This window comes from Chenopodium album, chromosome 26 (genome assembly GCF_948465745.1).
Source record: "Chenopodium album chromosome 26, dcCheAlbu1.1, whole genome shotgun sequence".
NCBI lineage: Eukaryota > Viridiplantae > Streptophyta > Magnoliopsida > Caryophyllales > Amaranthaceae > Chenopodium > Chenopodium album.
In genome coordinates, this window is record NC_137859.1 from 4,947,933 (window position 1) to 4,966,218 (window position 18,286).

General features: G+C 35.0%; 1 protein-coding gene across 1 annotated transcript; it reads left to right on the top strand.

The window, feature by feature from the left end:
- The first annotated feature begins 1,500 nt into the window (after window positions 1–1,500).
- On the top strand, window positions 1,501–17,618 carry LOC145618302 (myosin-17-like). The gene is made up of 39 exons (XM_081673076.1): window positions 1,501–1,893; window positions 3,083–3,211; window positions 3,972–4,115; window positions 4,236–4,381; window positions 4,531–4,687; window positions 4,807–4,865; window positions 4,995–5,154; window positions 5,240–5,389; window positions 5,468–5,604; window positions 5,676–5,822; window positions 5,906–6,007; window positions 7,479–7,536; window positions 7,622–7,723; window positions 7,875–7,912; window positions 8,053–8,179; window positions 8,268–8,438; window positions 9,122–9,253; window positions 9,460–9,569; window positions 9,798–9,858; window positions 10,129–10,306; window positions 10,695–10,900; window positions 11,053–11,172; window positions 11,257–11,355; window positions 11,444–11,665; window positions 12,325–12,464; window positions 13,176–13,293; window positions 13,385–13,435; window positions 13,526–13,597; window positions 13,709–13,879; window positions 14,540–14,695; window positions 14,838–15,038; window positions 15,393–15,530; window positions 15,612–15,682; window positions 15,758–15,857; window positions 15,938–15,994; window positions 16,083–16,139; window positions 16,238–16,318; window positions 16,805–16,887; window positions 16,997–17,618. Exons 1-39 carry the CDS (start codon window positions 1,891–1,893, stop codon window positions 17,118–17,120), a joined length of 4,578 nt encoding a protein of 1,525 aa, XP_081529202.1. The 5' UTR covers window positions 1,501–1,890; the 3' UTR covers window positions 17,121–17,618.
- Window positions 17,619–18,286: the final 668 nt, after the last annotated feature.

An 18,286-nucleotide genomic window follows, 5' to 3' on the forward strand; every position in this document is an offset into this window, starting at 1 on the left:
ATTATAGCTCTGTACTGGCAAGTGTGATAAATGAAACTAGTTAAGTTAAAAAGGACGGAGGAAGTAATAGTGCAAAAAGTCAAAACACAACTGACTGTTAAAGCCATCGGTTTATAAAAGTATTAGCTGATGAATTGACTTTTTAAGATGACTTTTAAAGCCATCAGTTTATAAAAGTATTTGAAAAAAATTAGAGCAGATTGTTAGCTATTTATTAGTGAAAAAGCACACCGACAAGCCAAAAGCCAATAGAAATAGTTACTCATATTGACTTTTACCTTTGGGTTTAAAAGTCAACAGCTAAACATACTTTTTTGCGGTTTAACCAAACTAAAAAGCCAAGAGTCAAGCAAAATGCTAATTGTCAAGGATTCCGCAAAAGTACTAATTCTTCAATTTGTTAAATGTGAGTATAACAAAACGAAAAATATTCTTAATTGAGAAATTGTTAAATTAACTAGTATTACTTTATTTGGTAATTGTCTATGTATCTCTATATAACTGTAACACATATATACCTCCGTTGTTATTTCTTTATTAATTTCCACCCCTCTCTTTTTAAAGACCTTGCTCCCCCTTGTTGCGAAAATGTTATAATTATCTGTAGTTATATGTGAGGATTTAGCCATTCTTCCCTCTCAATCACCTTTTTTACTTGTAGGATTTTCGAATAAAAATAATCTTACTATTTTCAATCATTCTATTAAATGTATTTAGTATGTTGATGTTGTTGATTTTTCAATAAATCTACATTGTTTGAGTGTAGTGAATATCTGAAATTAGTTTAAGTTTTAGCTATGTGAGTTTTAGTCCAATACTAGGGGTGCGGTCACAAAGTAGGCTTTGTTAATAAAGAGTTTTGTATGATTGTACTCCAATTATCAAAATTCTAATTATAATTATATGAATTAGATAAAATCAACATTGCCTTTTGCAACAAATTGAAGAAACGTCTCTTTGAAAGTGCGAAAGTTATCCCTAAATGTAGATTTTCTCATAATAATCGTAATTTTGGTAAAATATACCTTACTAGATTCATTTTGGTATGTACTTATTTGTAGAATTCAAATTCAATTCATAGTTTTCTAAAAGTTCTGTAAATGATTTACATCAAAAAATAAATCTATGTAGATGTATCTCGATTGGATTTATTTTAATAATTTCACCTAGTTTTAACAATATATCTCTTGTCAAAAAAAAAAAAAAAAAAAAAACAATATATCTACCCTTCCTAAATAAATGTCTACACAATTACAATTTTAACCTTTTAATTTTACGCCTTCTTTGTTTTTAAACTATTGAGGCACCCTTTTCAATTGACCGTTGGTTCACTTTTGCCCCAACTCTTCCCAAGAATTTCAAAGACAAATAAGGCTAATTCCGTCATTTCATCCAAAACAAAACTCCCCAAAACAATTTATTTTCAAAAAATAATAAGTACAAAATTAATTAGTAATTAATCTTGCTCTAATCTCGTTTTTGTCTCTACTTTGCCCCTCTTAGTTCACCCAGATTCCCAGGAGAGAGAAAATCAGACTGCAAAACACACACAACCTGGGTAGAGCCGTAGAGCATACTGCGAAAGAGAAAGATAAATTAAAATAAAAAAGGAATTTATTTATTTATTTAATTTAAATTTGTTTTCAAATACTTTTACTACAAGTATTATTTTCAATTTTCAAGCATAATCACGAAAAATTAATTTCTTTCTTGTAATTCGAGTTTTTTCTGCAAAAAACTTGAAATTTAAGCTTCTGGGTGTTCTTCTTCTGGGCTGATCTACGAGCTTGTTTACTCAATTTCAGTTGAGCTAGTTGAATTAGTTGGTGGGTTCCTCAAATGAGTTGAAGATTGGGGGAGAAACACAATCGTATTTCTTGCTCAACAAAAATGGTAATTTCTAAGCCCCTTTATTTATTTTTATTAATTTAAGAAAATTTGGGAAATTTTAGGGATGAAATGATAGTTTTTGTAGGTTATTGAGCTCATTTGATTGATTTGGTTGGTGGGTTTAATAGTAAATTATTATAGGGTACGAGGGTATGATTGTTTTTGTTGTTTATATCAAATTTTATTTGAATTTGTGTGTGTATTTTTGAAATTTGTGCTTTGTTTAGCTTTTTATGTTGAAGTTTGAATTTTTTTTGCTTTGTGTTGGATTGAAATGCATATGTATAACTGTATATTAGCTACTAGGGGAAGTGGAATTTGTTTGTTGTTTCGGTATCCGAGTTAGCGTTTGTGTTGACGTTTAAAATTTTTGCTTTGTGCTGGATTGAAATGCAAATGTATAACTGTATATTAGGTGGTACAAGGGGAAGTGGAATTTGTTTGTTGTTTCGATATCCGAGGGCAGTCATTGCCTTAGTGTTTTTTAGAGAAACAGAAATGAAATTGGTGTCCTTTTCTTTTTTTTTTTGGTATTATCTCTTCATGTTGTAATATGTCTGAGCTTGCAATGTTATGTTATGGTCGGAATGCGGGGTCATTACTGTTTTTTTGTTAGTTTTTTTATTATCCCCAACTTGTATATGGTAACTACAAGAATGGATTGAAATTGTTGGGATTTGACACATCTTTTAGGTAAATGTTCAGTTAGGCAAAAAGCTGAATCATTTATTACAACTGCAATGAATGACACGGAGTTTTAATTATGCTTGTTATTACAGCAGTGGTGTGCTTTGTGCGGAATGTTTTTTATATGAATTTTGGTGTGTGTTGATTCATGACCTTGTATAGCTGTATCAGGCATAGATATGAAAAAGATTGCTCTTTGCTATGTATTTCCTTGGCGTATTATATTTCTTAAACCATTAAATGTGAGCTACAAGCATTTTTCTTTGCTCTTATCTAGTTCACACTCTCTAGTGGGGAATGTGGTGCTATAGTAACTGGCATCCGATGAAGATGAGCTCCTTGGTTTTGGACACGGAGACTTATTTAGTTGTGGGAATCCTTATTGGTGTTTTTTTTGTTTTATGAGTTTCATAGTGTAGGTGCTTCGCTAGTTGTTTCATGAAAGTATTCCACGTTTTAGCTGTTCATTCCAAGAATGACAGAGTTTGCTGCTTTCTTGTTGCAGGCTTCATCTGTGAATATAATAATCGGCTCACTTGTATGGGTGGAAGATCCTAAGTTAGCGTGGATAGATGGAGAAGTTACTCGAATCAACGGTGATGAGGTTCATGTTCGTATTACAAATGGAAAAACAGTAAGTTCTTTAACCTGGAGTTATGTGCTTCGTGTATCTTTTAAGAACTTGTCATTATACCATAGGTGGGCCAACACAAAACAATGTATAGCAATTGCTATGCGGAAGTGCATAGTCTTCCAGAAAAAAAAAACTATTCTTGACATCCTTGTCACGTGAGAACTTTATTTGGTCCCTTAGTCAAAACTTTCTACAGTTTCTAGTGAATAACATCAAATTATGTTTTTGAAAACTATCATTCAAGAAAAGTTATGGGCTTCAAATGCATACGTTTCTTAGCTTGCATTATGTTCAATCATAGGAAGTCCTCACACCAGGGAAATTGAACCGATAAACTTCATCTTTGGATCTACTTATACTTCTTTTGTTATATTTTAGCTAGAATGCTCCTCAGATGTGAGTTAGAAAACCAAATAGCAGGTTCAGTGCTAGCCTAATTGGTTATAATTTCATCCATTTATCTATTTATGAGTTATATAAGCTTCCATGTGGAGCTTTGTTAGTTAAAAAAACATGGGCTGCTCATACAAGGATAATATGATTATGTCTCACCGGAAAATTTCATGCCTTACTATTAGTTGGTATTGATTTCTATTTGCAAACCCAATATGCTAGCTTATCATATTCGAGATGCTATGCGACTAGGTTTGATTTGGAAATATAATGCTACTTTTATTATTTGCCTTTTGTATTACAGTTGTCTGCTCTAAACTGAAAAATATTTGTGCCAAATTTTGACTTCTTCTCCCTTTTGCTTTAGGTTGTCACTAAGATTTCTAAAGTGTTTCCGAAGGATACTGAAGCTCCACCTGCAGGAGTTGATGACATGACAAGACTTTCTTATCTACATGAACCTGGTGTCTTACAAAACTTGGCTACTAGATATGAATTAAATGAAATATATGTAAGTATAGAAAGTTAGTTCTTTTCATGTATGGTTTTGATTAGATAAAAATCATCTGCTCTATGGCAAAGTGGAGAAGAGAGAACTTTTAAAGGAATACTAATGGAGAATGTTTTCCAGACATATACTGGCAATATCCTTATCGCTGTGAACCCCTTTCAAAGACTACCATATTTGTATGATACACACATGATGCAACAATATAAAGGGGCAAGTCTAGGGGAGTTGAGTCCTCATGTTTTTGCGATTGGTGATGTTGCATACAGGTTGATTCTTCTTCCCCTTGCAGTTGCTTAAGTTTTTTTTTTTTTTTTTTTTTTCTATTTTTTCTAATTGTGATACACACATGATGCAACAAATGCTTCTAGCTTTTATATTTCAATTCTAACAAAACTGATCATTAATGAGAAAATAGGGCGATGATTAATGAGGGAAGGAGCAATTCTATTCTTGTTAGTGGAGAGAGTGGTGCCGGTAAAACAGAAACAACAAAGATGCTTATGAGATATCTGGCTTGCTTGGGTGGGCGATCCGGGGTGGAGGGAAGAACTGTTGAGCAACAAGTTCTTGAGGTAAATTAAATATCTGCCTGTACTATACTACTATCTCTTACCAGCTATTATTCTGCGTATACTTATTCTGTTTTATCTAACATCAACATTGATGCTTTCGCGCGGTGTTTGGAACGCAGTCAAACCCAGTACTTGAAGCATTTGGTAATGCAAAAACAGTCAGGAACAATAATTCCAGGTGTGATTTATATATGGAAAGTAGAATTTTGATTTGCTCTTTATTATTAATTATCATGGCTGCCTTATTCCACAACCTATTATTTCTAATTTCTTATTTTGTTTGTTCACTTTATCCACGGTACTGTAGTCGATTTGGTAAATTTGTTGAAATCCAGTTTGACAAGAGTGGAAGGATATCTGGTGCGGCTATTAGAACTTATCTACTTGAAAGATCACGCGTGTGCCAAATTTCAGACCCTGAGAGGAATTATCATTGCTTTTATCTTCTTTGTTCTGCTCCAACTGAGGTAATTTGCTGTTCTATACTATGGTATTATCTTTTTTCCCATATCTGGCACATCTGTATTCATGAGCTGACGCATTGTGTTTCAGGAGACTGAGAAATACAAGTTGGGGAACCCAAAGTCATTTCACTATTTAAATCAATCAAGTTGTTATGAGCTGGAAGGAGTAAATGATGCTCATGAGTATCTAGCACTCAGGAGAGCTATGGATATAGTTGGAATAAGTGAGGAGGAACAGGTCAGTGTTTTCCGTTGCAAGGTTAATTTTACAGGGATATGAAATTTCTTATACAAAATCTAAACAATTTTTCTCCAGGAAGCTATTTTTAGGGTTGTGGCTGCAGTTCTCCATCTTGGTAATATCAATTTTGTTAAGGGAGATGAAATTGATTCCTCTGCTATCAAGGATGAGAAGTCTAGGTTTCACCTCAATATGACTGCAGAACTCCTTAGGTATATATTATCAACTGGTCTTCTTTGTTCTGTAAATAGTGAAACCTGCTAATATTCTGGGTTGTTGGTAGGTGTGATGCCCAGAGCTTGGAAGATGCATTGATAAAGCGTGTCATGGTGACACCTGAAGAAGTGATTACAAGAACTCTTGATCCTGTTAATGCTCTGGCTAGCAGGGATGCGTTGGCTAAGACAATATACTCTCGTTTGTTTGATTGGTATCAAGCCTCCCTCACTAAAATATTCTTTCTTGCTCAGGTTGCGGTTTTGTTAAATTGAAAACTTTACTTTAATGATACAGGATAGTGGAGAAAATCAACGTTTCAATTGGACAGGATCCACATTCAAAATCAATTATTGGTGTTCTTGATATCTATGGTTTTGAAAGTTTCAAGTTCAACAGGTGAATTTTGCCCCCCCCCCCCCCCCCTCAGTAATAAAAATATGGTAGCAGATGTATCTCAAGATTATGGCACATCTATACTGGGAAAGGAACTATCAATCAAAATTGATGCTTTTCCATTCAACGGTGATACTAGGGAATCATTTTGTTGTTGTTTTACACATTTCTTGATGCATGTGGTGATAATTTTAAAGGATTGATAAGGAATTAGGGGAAAACTGTTTCTTCTTCACTTATTTGAATACTGAGCAATGTGATTTTAGGGGGATGCCTTTTCTTGTACATGCCCAACTTCCAATTTTGACCTTGTTAGGCTCAATATTAGCTAAAGCCTTAGAGCTTGCCAAGTGTGAGATCAAGCTTAAGCTTGGTTTGGGTCTTTTAATACTAGGCGCAAAGGTTGGCACATGCTATACATTGCTCATATGTAATCCCTTCATCCAGAATTAGCTGCAGCATTTTGAATTTCATGTTTGTCATTGAACAATTTTGACCATTGTTATTTATAATTATCTACAAATTTTAAAAATGATTTTCGACAATAATATTGAGACCAACTCTTCATTTGTTTTTTGTTTTTTTTATACTTCCTCTATATCTTTTTACTTGCAACGATTTGACTAATGCACTTTTTACATGCTCTTTGACTAGCTTGGTAATTTTTAATTAAGGAAACATATAGTCATGTGAGAATATTGTCAGATACACCTTAAGTTATGATTTCATAATACCAAAATTTTATAATTTTTAGTAATTGATTATTTAAGATATTAGTAATTGAGATGATACATTGTCTATCGTGACATGAAAATTGTTGCAAGTAAAAAGAAACGTAGGAAGTATTAGTTAAAAGACGGGGTCAAAGTTAACATATAAATAGTGTAAAAATCCAAAATGGTGCAACTATTTCTAACTAGAGGTAGTAGAAAGCTTAACCTCAATCTTTGTACTACCTCCGTTACAGGTTATGTGCAATGATTAGACATTTTCTTGTCTGCTTTATGTTAAATCGTTGCACATAACCTGTAACGGAGGTAGTATATATAATTGTATGCTTATACAAAGATTGAGATTAAGCTTTGCTGCACTCTATCGGACTTGGTTCAAGACTTGGCTCATCTAATGGCCCGGGTAAAGGCAAACTAGCTAAAGGCCTCTAGCTGTGCTTTGATCTTTAAAAACTTTGAGCCTTAGAGCTCTAGTTAAGACTTGATTATACTTATTGTGACTTTTGTGAGAGGCTAGGAAAGGGCCAGAACTATAGAAAAACTTCCTGTCCTCTTTGTAGGTTGTTTCCCTGGTCATTAATAGGCTTATAGCTCTAGTTGAAACTTGGTTATACTTGTTGTGAGAGGTTATGAAAGGGAAGTCAAAGCTATGGGAAAATTTCTATCCTCTTTGCTAGTAGTTGTTTCCTTGGCTCCTTGCTCATTAATCTTTATATTATTTATTTATTTCTAATGTGAAACAGTTTTGAGCAATTTTGCATCAATTTTACAAATGAGAAACTGCAGCAGCATTTCAACCAGGTTAGTCTTCCCTTTTTGTCATTGTGTTGGATTTTGGATCAAAAATGAGCAATTTACTCATTAATAGTTGAATACACATTTGCAGCATGTCTTCAAGATGGAGCAAGAAGAATACTCCAAAGAAGAGATTGATTGGAGCTACATAGAATTTGTTGATAACCAGGATGTATTAGATCTAATTGAGAAGGTGTGTTATGGTTGTTTCTCAAATTGGTGACAACATCTTTCTGCTTTTATATACTATATCTAAACTTTTTTTTTTCTTTATTATTTAGAGTATCATGTATGTCAACTTATATTTGATTGTTTAGATTATATAACTGACTTATCTTCTACAGAAACCTGGAGGAATCATTTCCCTGCTTGATGAAGCCTGGTATGAAAGGATAACCATCTCTGTTGTTTGTTCTAAATCATATAATCTGAGTACATGAAAAAGAATTCACTTTTCCTTTTGTGCATCTCCGATAATGTGTGATCCTCAACAGAAGAAGATAATGACATTATTGTTTGCAGCATGTTCCCTAAGTCTACACATGAAACTTTTGCTCAGAAGTTGTACCAGACCTTTCAGAAAAACAAACGCTTTACCAAACCAAAACTTTCTCGCACAGATTTTATTATATCTCACTATGCTGGGGAGGTATGTTCTCTTGGCTTGTGACATCCTTTTGGTGCATCATTCTTGTTGCAACAAACTCAGTTTCTGGAATATCCTGCTGTTTTCTCAGGTTACTTACCAAGCTGATCAGTTTCTAGATAAAAATAAAGATTACGTAGTTGCAGAACATCAAGTTTTGCTGACTGCCTCAAAATGTGATTTCGTTGCTGCACTCTTTCCTCCACTGCCAGAGGATTCATCAAAGTCATCCAAGTTTTCTTCAATTGGATCAAGATTCAAGGTCTGCATATCTTCTTGTGTGTGTGTGTGCGTGTGTTATCTAAAGCATAATATCAATGTGCATTTTGTGGCCCCGTTTTCCCCATCAGCAAAGAGTAATTATGTCAGTAGGGAACTAGGGATCATAGAAGAATCTTGCCTTTCATAGAGTTTTATACTTAATATTTCGGTGATGAAACTTTAGTGTTTTTTTATGGAAACATGATTTTACACTGTGTGTGGTTTTTTGTTTGTTTGTTTGTTTTTTTTTTTGGTGTGTATGTGTGTGTGTGTGTAGCTGATAGACTGATACATAATTTTGACAGCTCTGCTGCCACTGATACTTTGCATAGAATATGTTTAGAAATGTCCATAACAGTTAGCATTAACCTGTTTTATTGGAACTAAAATGATTGATTCTGTTAGTCAACTGATTTCCATAGTTAAGGTCTTATGCTGTTAGTTTGTATGTTTGTAACAGTGGTACTACTAAATACTTGTAAAATGCTATCTTCTATGTGTGATATGTCAATTTGTTCTCTGCAGTTATCTTTGGTCTGAAATATTGCGATTACTAGTTAACAGCCAATGTATTCTTTGCTTTCTTGATTTTTTATTGCAAAATTCCTCTTTATGGTCCACTTCTAATATGATAGTGGCTATTGTAAGTTATTTATTCAATGATAAGTATGTTATGCATTGCAGCTGCAACTTCAATCTTTGATGGAGACATTGAGTGCAACTGAACCTCACTATATAAGGTGTGTGAAGCCAAATAATGCATTGAAGCCTGCCATATTTGAGAATGTCAACGTCATCCAACAATTACGATGTGGTGTAAGTTTTGCCTTTTAGACAATTAACTCTTATGGAATGGAGAAAGGTTTTGGTGGTCTCTTTTTTTTTTTTTTTGAACACAATCAATTCAGGATTTCATTGTTTTTTTTTTTTTTTTTTTTATAAATTGGTTTTTCATTTGTTTATGATCACTTTTCCTAGTAATCATGTTTAATAAACTTTATTTTTGGACCCCAAATATTCAGGGTGTCCTTGAGGCAATCAGGATAAGCTGTGCGGGATATCCTACTAGAAAGACATTCTATGAGTTCCTTTTACGTTTTGGTGTCCTTGCACCAGAAGCACTGGAAGGAAAGTAAGTCATCTCATATCCAAACTATCTCATTGTAATTTGCTTTCTAACTATCAACTATACATCTTATTTTCGTATGCCTTTACTGTTGATCAGTTTTCTTTTGGTAGTATGACATATCTTTGAAACTGTAGCATAGTACTACAAATGAGTGTCATAAGGAAGTTCAATATTCTATTCATAAGCAAAAGATTTTTTTTTATTTTTTTGATTCCAATTCCCTCATTGCAGTTATGATGACAAGGTTGCATGTCAGATGATTCTTGATAAAATGGGATTGCAAGGATACCAGGTATCATTGTAATCTTTGGTTATTTCTAGTAGTCTGCCTTGTCTGGCTCTCTAATTTGACTGAATTGGAAGTGTTGTTGAGGTTCTTGTTTATGAGATTATTTGAATTTCTATTCCGAGAACCATAACTTATGGAGTTAATGTGTTCAAGCAGAAGGGGAAGAAACCATGGAAAGATCTGGTTGATTTGTTAGTATTTGCGTAGTTGCTTCTTGTTTCTCACGTATGTTTTTAGTTTTGTTATTAATAATCCTTGTTATGTTTCTGACAGATAGGCAAGACAAAAGTTTTCTTAAGAGCAGGCCAGATGGCTGAATTGGATGCTAGAAGGGCTGAAGTACTTGGAAATGCAGCAAGGAAGATGCAGCGGAGGATTCGCACTTATATTGCTCGCAAGGATTTTGTGGCTCTTCGGGATTCTGCTATTCAATTGCAGGCTTTATGTCGTTGTATGTTGCTTTGCTCTGAATTTGCTTGCTTTCTGCAAATTTTTTTGCCAGTTTACAGCTGAAGAAATGTTTCTTTTTGATGGGCCTGGTCTTTTGCTAGAAGCATCGAGAATTTTTTAATTTAATTTATCTACATTTAAATCGATGCTGCCGTAGATGTAAATATCCAGTGTCTTGTCTGTGCACCTTGTGAGTTGGTTGTATGTATGAGAAAGACAAAGTTTGATATCTTTGCAATGAGGGATTTCAATCTAAATCATACTTCATATCTCCAAAAAGCACTACATGATTTCCTATAATCTGGAAAATGTTTTCGATTTGCACTGTGATGTCTTCTCAGGTTTTGCTCCTGATCTTGGAGCTCTAATATGAATGATGGCTTTTGCAGACAGTATGGCTTGTAAGCAGTATGAGCGATTGCGGCGTGAGGCTGCAGCTCTACGAATTCAGACAAAGTTCCGGCAGCATGTGGCCAGAAAAGCTTATTTGGAATTACGGTTATCTGCTATCACCTTGCAGACAGGATTAAGAACAATGACTGCCTGCCTAGAATTTAGAATGAAGAAACAGACAAAAGCAGCCATCCATATCCAGGTACTTTCGATGTTTGGTGATTTTTGTTTAAAATTTTATTTTGCATTCATGTCGTGTGAGTAGTGGGTACAGTCTCGTTCAAATCAAATTACCGTATGAGACAAATTTGAATTTTTTCCCCGTGTTTAGATAACCTTGATCCCTAATTTCAGGCCAAGTGGCGTTGCCACCATTCTTATGCTTATTACAAGAAATTATACAAGGCAGCTATTGCTACACAATGTGGATGGAGGTGCAGAGTTGCAAGAAGGGAGCTCAGAAATCTCAAAATGGTTCAAACATTAACCTTTTTTCTATGATTTACTCCTCAATGCTTTTTTATCTTGCATGTTTAACTATTGCTTTGAATTTGTTAGGCTGCAAAAGAAACAGGAGCCCTTAAAGAAGCCAAAGACAAGCTTGAAAAGCGTGTAGAGGAACTGACATGGCGGTTACAACTTGAGAAGCGTTTGCGGGTATTCTTCTTGGAAGTTATCTTAATTATATATTTCCTGAGAATAGATTCTATTGGTTTAGTAAATCTATGGGATCTCCACATTGCAGACTGACCATGAGGAGGCAAAAGCCCAAGAGACTATGAAGCTAAAGGAAGCATTACATACCATGCAGCTACAGCTTGAAGAAGCTAAAGCGATGGCCATTAAAGAAAAAGAGGCTGCTAGGAAAGCAATTGAGGAAGCACCGCCTGTTATTAAAGAAACTCCTGTTATTATTCAGGACACGGAGAAGATTGATTCATTGACTGCTGAACTTGAAACGGTCAAGGTAAAGTTGCTAGAAAGCTACCTCATTCAGAAAAAAATCCACTCGTTTCTTGTGTATTACATCTATATTGCTTAAAGAATTTTATCGGTGACATTGGGAATTAGAATATACTGTATTTTCTTGCTCTGACAGTTTTTTGTTCTATGAGTCATGCTTTTATGTATTCCATTATTATCCAAGTAAAAGGTACATGAGGACCACTTTGAAATTGATGTTTGGTTAAGCTCAGTCTTCTTGTGCTGAAATGTGAACATTATTGAGTAACCATGGAAAAATAATAGCTGATAAAGGATCATTAATAACCTTCCAGTTACTTGTAAAAAAGTGTTATCAATAATAATGCTGCTTAACTATCTGGTCGGTGGATTATGAATGATGGTATATTGCATCGTCAAGCAGTGATTCTATGATTTCAAGGGTCAGCATGGGAGTTTTTCTAGGGCAACACATTTAATTTTTTTCCTTTTGGTCTTTATTCCTTTTGAACTTGGAAGTTGGCTTATAGTCAAGCTTAAATGCACAGCTTATGCAACTAGAACCAATATTTGAGCTCTAATACCTGGCCAATTTCAATTATCTAGATCCTAATTGTAGAATGTTGATACTCTTATCTTTTTGGAAGTGCAATAGTTTCCTAAGGCTGTCATGATTGGGTGCAGGCTTTGCTGCAGTCGGAGAAACAGTCAAAGGAAGAGGTGAAGCAATCTTATGCAACAATGCTGACCAGAAATCAAGAACTAATTCAGAAGCTAGAGGAGGCAGAGAAAAAAGCAAATCAGTTCCAAGAATCAGTGCAGAGGTTTGTAGTCAACTTCTCAACGTAGTCTGGCTCTAATTCTTTATTGAACATTAACCTCTGTACAAGTCCCTTTTATGGAATGGGATCTGAAAAGTCACTCTTAGTTTCCTAAATCCATATTCTAGGTCTATTAGTGCTCATTTAGTTTGACAGTAAGACTAAATTTCTGAAGCCTCCATCTATGAATATTTTTCAAATTTCAACAGCTTTAAAATTCCAATCATACCTTTGCCTTGAGTTGTCAGCAATTCAGCATGCTTCGGTTTCCAACAGAATTGGACGGCTCTACCATTTTTAGTTTACTGATTTTTTGAAATTGTGTTCTGCATTACCCAATTGATGTCGTCTCCTTTGTGTAAGATCTCATTTTATTGAGTACAATTCCTTTGCTGTATGCCTGTATTATTATAGAGGGGGGGGGGGGTCTTAGAGCATGGGATATGTGGCTTATACAATACAGCTGCATAGTATTTGTTTTTTAGTAGACCAGCAGAGTACAGTTGCTGAGAGATAGAAAAAGTAAGCAACACGACTTTGCCAGATAGGATGACCAATCTGATGAAACTCAGTTTAATAGTGACAACAAAAATAATTGCGCATACATTGTAGTCTGTGAGGATAGACATGGTTGTAGATTTGAATATACAACATTGACTGTGCTTTCATAATGCATTATGAAATTCACTAAATTATGTGTCTTCTCGCATTCAGGCTTGAAGAAATGGTCTCAAATTTAGAATCTGAAAACCAAGTACTTCGCCAACAAGCAGTGGCCATATCTCCAACAGGAAAAGCTTTAGCTGCTCGGCCAAAGACAACAATTATACAGGTATTCTTGGCAGTTGGCATTCACATTTTACTCTTTTGCATGTATCGTGTTAATGGCCTCTGTTGATCAACATGTTTATTTATGCTTTCAGAGGACTCCAGAGAATGGGAATATTGTCGATGGAGAATTTAGAAGAGTGTCGGTAAGACTCCCCCTAACACTCCAGGAAGTATGCTTTCATGCCCGTTCCAATCTCATATCTCCTATTCTGATTCAATTGTTGAAAAATTAGGCACTTTCTCCGGTACCTTACACACCCGAGAGTGAAGCGAAGCCCCAGAAATTCCTCAGTGAGAAGCAGCAGGTAATAAACATAAGATCAAGTATAAATTAATTTATTTACAGATGTGATAAGTTTTCTTTTGGTGTTCTGGAATTGAACATTACCTATGCTTGGACATTGTTTTGTTTCCAGGAGAACCAAGATCTTCTCATAAAGTGTATATCGCAAGATCTGGGGTTCTCTAAAGGCAGGCCTATTGCTGCATGTTTGATATACAAATCTCTTCTACAATGGCGATCATTTGAGGTTGAAAGAACAAATATATTTGATCGCATCATTCAAACGATATCTGCTGCTATTGAGGTGTGGTCTCACATTACATTTATTTGTCAGAAGATCTTTCCTATCCCCATTTTCCCTCTCTTTACTCTTTTGTGAAGGATATGTACTTATATTGTGTAGAGTTTTTTGTGGAACAATTTCCTTTTGGGTCTTGAGTTCTTGACTCATGTGTATACTAAGGAGGCTTGTGGAGAGTGTTGTAATTGGGGTTTATGTAGGATAACTAGTAGGACACACACACACACATTAGCTATATTTAATGTACTGTAGCCACAGAAATTAAGGAGAGTAGGAATTAGAGTTGTAAGTGGAGGTTTATTTTAAGTGAAAAAAAAAACAACAAATAGTTTGCAGAAATAGAAGAAAAGGCAAATGTAACCAACTAAAAGGAACAGAGCTAGTATATATAAACAATATGTGCAGTGTACACCTAAATGCCTCATTACTTTGCCACAGGCTGTGAGGTTTTAAGATATTGGGTGCATAGTATAGCACATTAAGTTTTATAGAGATTACAAAATTAGTACTTATTTTCTAATATTGTGGAACACACGACTTCAATCCAATTTGCATGTGTGATCTTGGTCACAGTGAAATTTTTTTGATTTGTATTGCTCCTTTCTCTAATTTGCATTTTTTGAACTTCAACTCAATTAATTTTCTGAATCTTACTGACTGAAGACCCAGGATAACACTGATGTGCTGTCCTACTGGTTATCCAATTCAGCCACATTGCTATTGCTGCTTCAACGCACCTTAAAAGCAAGTGGGGCTGCTAGCCTAACTCCACATCGAAGGAGAACTTCTTCAGCTTCTTTATTTGGTAGGGTGTCTCAGGTAAGCTGCTATTTTTTCTTCAATCATCACCAAACAACTTGGGAGTAAACATCCGAACCCTGTGTGCTTGATATTTATTACATTATATTTCTCTTTTCTTTTGTACTTAGGGACTTATTTTTCTCTCTTCTTTTGTACTTAGGGACTTCGAGCATCTCCACAAAGTGCTGGGTTCCCATTTTTCAATGGTCGGATTCTTGGCGAAGAGTTGCGTCAGGTTGAGGCAAAGTATCCTGCTTTGCTTTTCAAACAGCAACTTACCGCTTTCCTTGAGAAGATATATGGAATGATCAGAGATAATTTGAAAAAGGAAATTTCTCCGCTGCTTGGTTTATGCATCCAGGTAGGGAGCTTCATTGATGAAAGACAAACAGTATAATTACTTGCTGTGATGTTAATATGAAGATCCATTTCTTATCATTACAATGTTTATGATTAGTTAAAATACTGCCTTTGAATAGTTGTCAATCATCAACTATGTTGGTAATTTGCTAGCTGATATCTACAGATGATTACGTATCCAAGGAGTAGGTTAACCATGTTTGTTATTGTGCAATTCCTGTTTGATATTTTGATTGTTGGTCATGTGATACTATACTGGCTTTGGCCTGAGGATTGTGAACAACAGAACAAGGTTAATTAATTGAAGCAAACCGTTTTTTGTGGGCTGCTTGATAAATATATAACTTGCCTGCAGGCACCTAGAACTTCCCGCGCAAGCTTAGTGAAAGGGCGTGCTCAGGCCAATGCAGTCGCTCAACAAGCACTGATTGCTCATTGGCAGAACATTGTCAAAAGCCTAAATAATTATTTGAACACTATGAAAGCAAACTTTGTAAGTGAAGGAAATTTCAACTTGAAGATGGCCTTATTTTTTCGCATAGATGCTCACCCTTGCCTAATTGTAAATTTGCAGGTTCCACCGTTCCTCATTCACAAGGTGTTTACACAGACATTTTGTTTTATCAATGTTCAGCTTTTCAATAGGTAATCCTTATCTACATACTTATGCATCTGAGTTGCTTGTGAGAGTTATTTGACTGACCTAAAGTTTTGGTTCAGTCTTCTGCTGCGCCGTGAATGCTGCTCATTTAGCAATGGGGAGTACGTTAAAGCAGGTCTAGCTGAGCTAGAACAATGGTGTCATGATGCAACAGAGGAGGTACTCCAAGTTTCTGTCTTTCCGTTCCTTGTGCTACGTACATTGTTTTAATTCCCCTTGTTTTTTTTTTTTTTGACCAGTATGCAGGTTCTGCCTGGGAAGAACTCAAGCACATAAAACAAGCAGTTGGATTTTTGGTCAGCATCATGAATCTTCTTCTAAATTCAATATGATAATACTTAGGAGCTTGCTTATTTGTATCTTTCTTATTTTGATGACAAACAGGTTATACACCAAAAGCCTAAGAAAAGCTTGAAGGAAATAACAAATGATTTGTGTCCAGTGAGTTCAAATCCTTTATTAATGTTCTTATATATGCAAATTTGATAACTTATGATTCTGTATAACCTTTAACTCACTCTAACTTTCTGATTATTCAGGCACTTAGCATACAACAGCTGTACCGCATCAGTACAATGTATTGGGATGACAAATATGGAACACACAGTGTATCTGCTGAGGTGACTGGAAGCTAATTCTGATGTTAATGTTTTTTGTGTCAAAGCTATTTTTTTAGTTAAAGCTCTAAATGGCACTACCTTTAAATGCATTTTTGCAATATTGATGTGGCCTTTTTCCTCCAAAAAGACCTAGGCTGTGTTTGTTTATTAATAATAGAGGGAAGGGCAAAGTTGTATAAGGGATGAGGAAGGAAAGTGATGGGGGGAAGAAGCATTGCTTTCAATTCCCTTTCACATCTTTCTAATATAGTGAAGGATTTGGTTTATAGAAGGGGAAGAAAAATGGATATCCCCAACGCCCTTTTTTTCCCTTTTGTCACTCCATATATTAATAAGGAGAGATTAATACTTTACACTCCACTCTAGACATGTTACTCCAAACTTCTACACCATTAAAGCTCCTCCTACACTGCTCCCCAAACTTCACTGATTTTGTATCTTAGTTTACTGATCTAATACTTGAAAACTTATCTTGTCAACTGGTAGGTTATTTCGAATATGAGAGTCATGATGACTGAAGACTCCAACAATGCTGTGAGCAGCTCATTTCTTCTAGATGATGACTCGAGGTAATGGTGTTTCAAATCTATCTAAACTTTTCTGGATCATATTATACCCCTTAGAATTTATACTGACTTGATAATGAAAATCCATGGCTCCATTCATTAATTACTGCAGCATCCCATTCTCGGTGGATGAAATTTCAAAGTCTATGGAACAAGTAGAGTTGGCCGATGTTGACCCTCCACCTCTACTTCGTGAGAATTCAGGCTTTGCATTTCTATTGCAACGATCCGATTGATATTTCTTGATCACACCTCTTGTTGCCTTATTCTTGCTTGGCAGGAAGCATTCACATGTACATCGCTGCTGTGAAGCTTCTATGTATATTCCTGTAAATTCTAGTCCAGACACTCATTTATTTTGTCTGGGCTGTTTTTTTCCCTCATCGGTCAATATGATGGCTGCCTGTTTCTTTTCCATCTTAATTTTTTTGTCATTTATATTTTTTTTCGGGGGGGGGGGGTATGTTTTCGTGTGGACAATGATAGGAAGCCACAAATTTATCTTTATATTTTTACCCGGTGTGGTATTTATTTGGGGATGTAATGTGCATCAACCATGCACAAAGCTACATTATGTGCATTGTTTGGCCTTGAGAGCATTGTCAATCATGTCATAATGTAGGATCTCTTTTCTTTTGTGGTGGCTTCTCATTGATGTACATTATGTGTTTGGTGTAATGGTGATGTAAAAAAATAGAATTTAGTTTGATGGAAATGAAACAATCTATTTATTTTTTTGTTTTTATTAACAAAGTACCATACTTTTTCAAGTTTGGAAACATAAAAGTCAGTTTGTTGCATGTATTGAGAAACGGGAAAAGTGTTAAGGCTTTTGTTAATGTCATTATTACTCCCTTAAACTCATTTTACTTGCCATATTTTGATTAAAAAAAAAAAGAAATGCTCACAAAATTTGCTTGAAACTTGCAGCTATACTTTACAGAATTACTCCCTCTGTCCCCAAAAGAACAACCCCATTTGGGTTGATTTCGCGGGTATTAAGAAATTTAATTTATAAGTACAAATGTATGGGAAAACACAAGTCAACAATAATTTCAATTAATATCTAGAGAGAGAAAGTCCTAGATGTAAGTTTTGATCTTTATCCTATGCCTAATAAACATGATGTAATAATGCACTAATCCATGTGATGCTTTATAAGTCAATAAGATTAAAGTATTGTTTTACAACAACCAATATAATTAAAATACACAAGAGTGCCAAGCTGACAATTTTAAAAGGAAGGGAAATGAATAAATGTTGGGAAAAATAAATGGGTCATTTTTTTTGGGACTAAATGGGTCGTTCTTTAAGGGACGGGGGGAGTAGAAATTAGTAAATACAAAATTGAATGTTATTCTTTAGAGTTGATAAATGTTGACATGACACGATTCAAACTAGA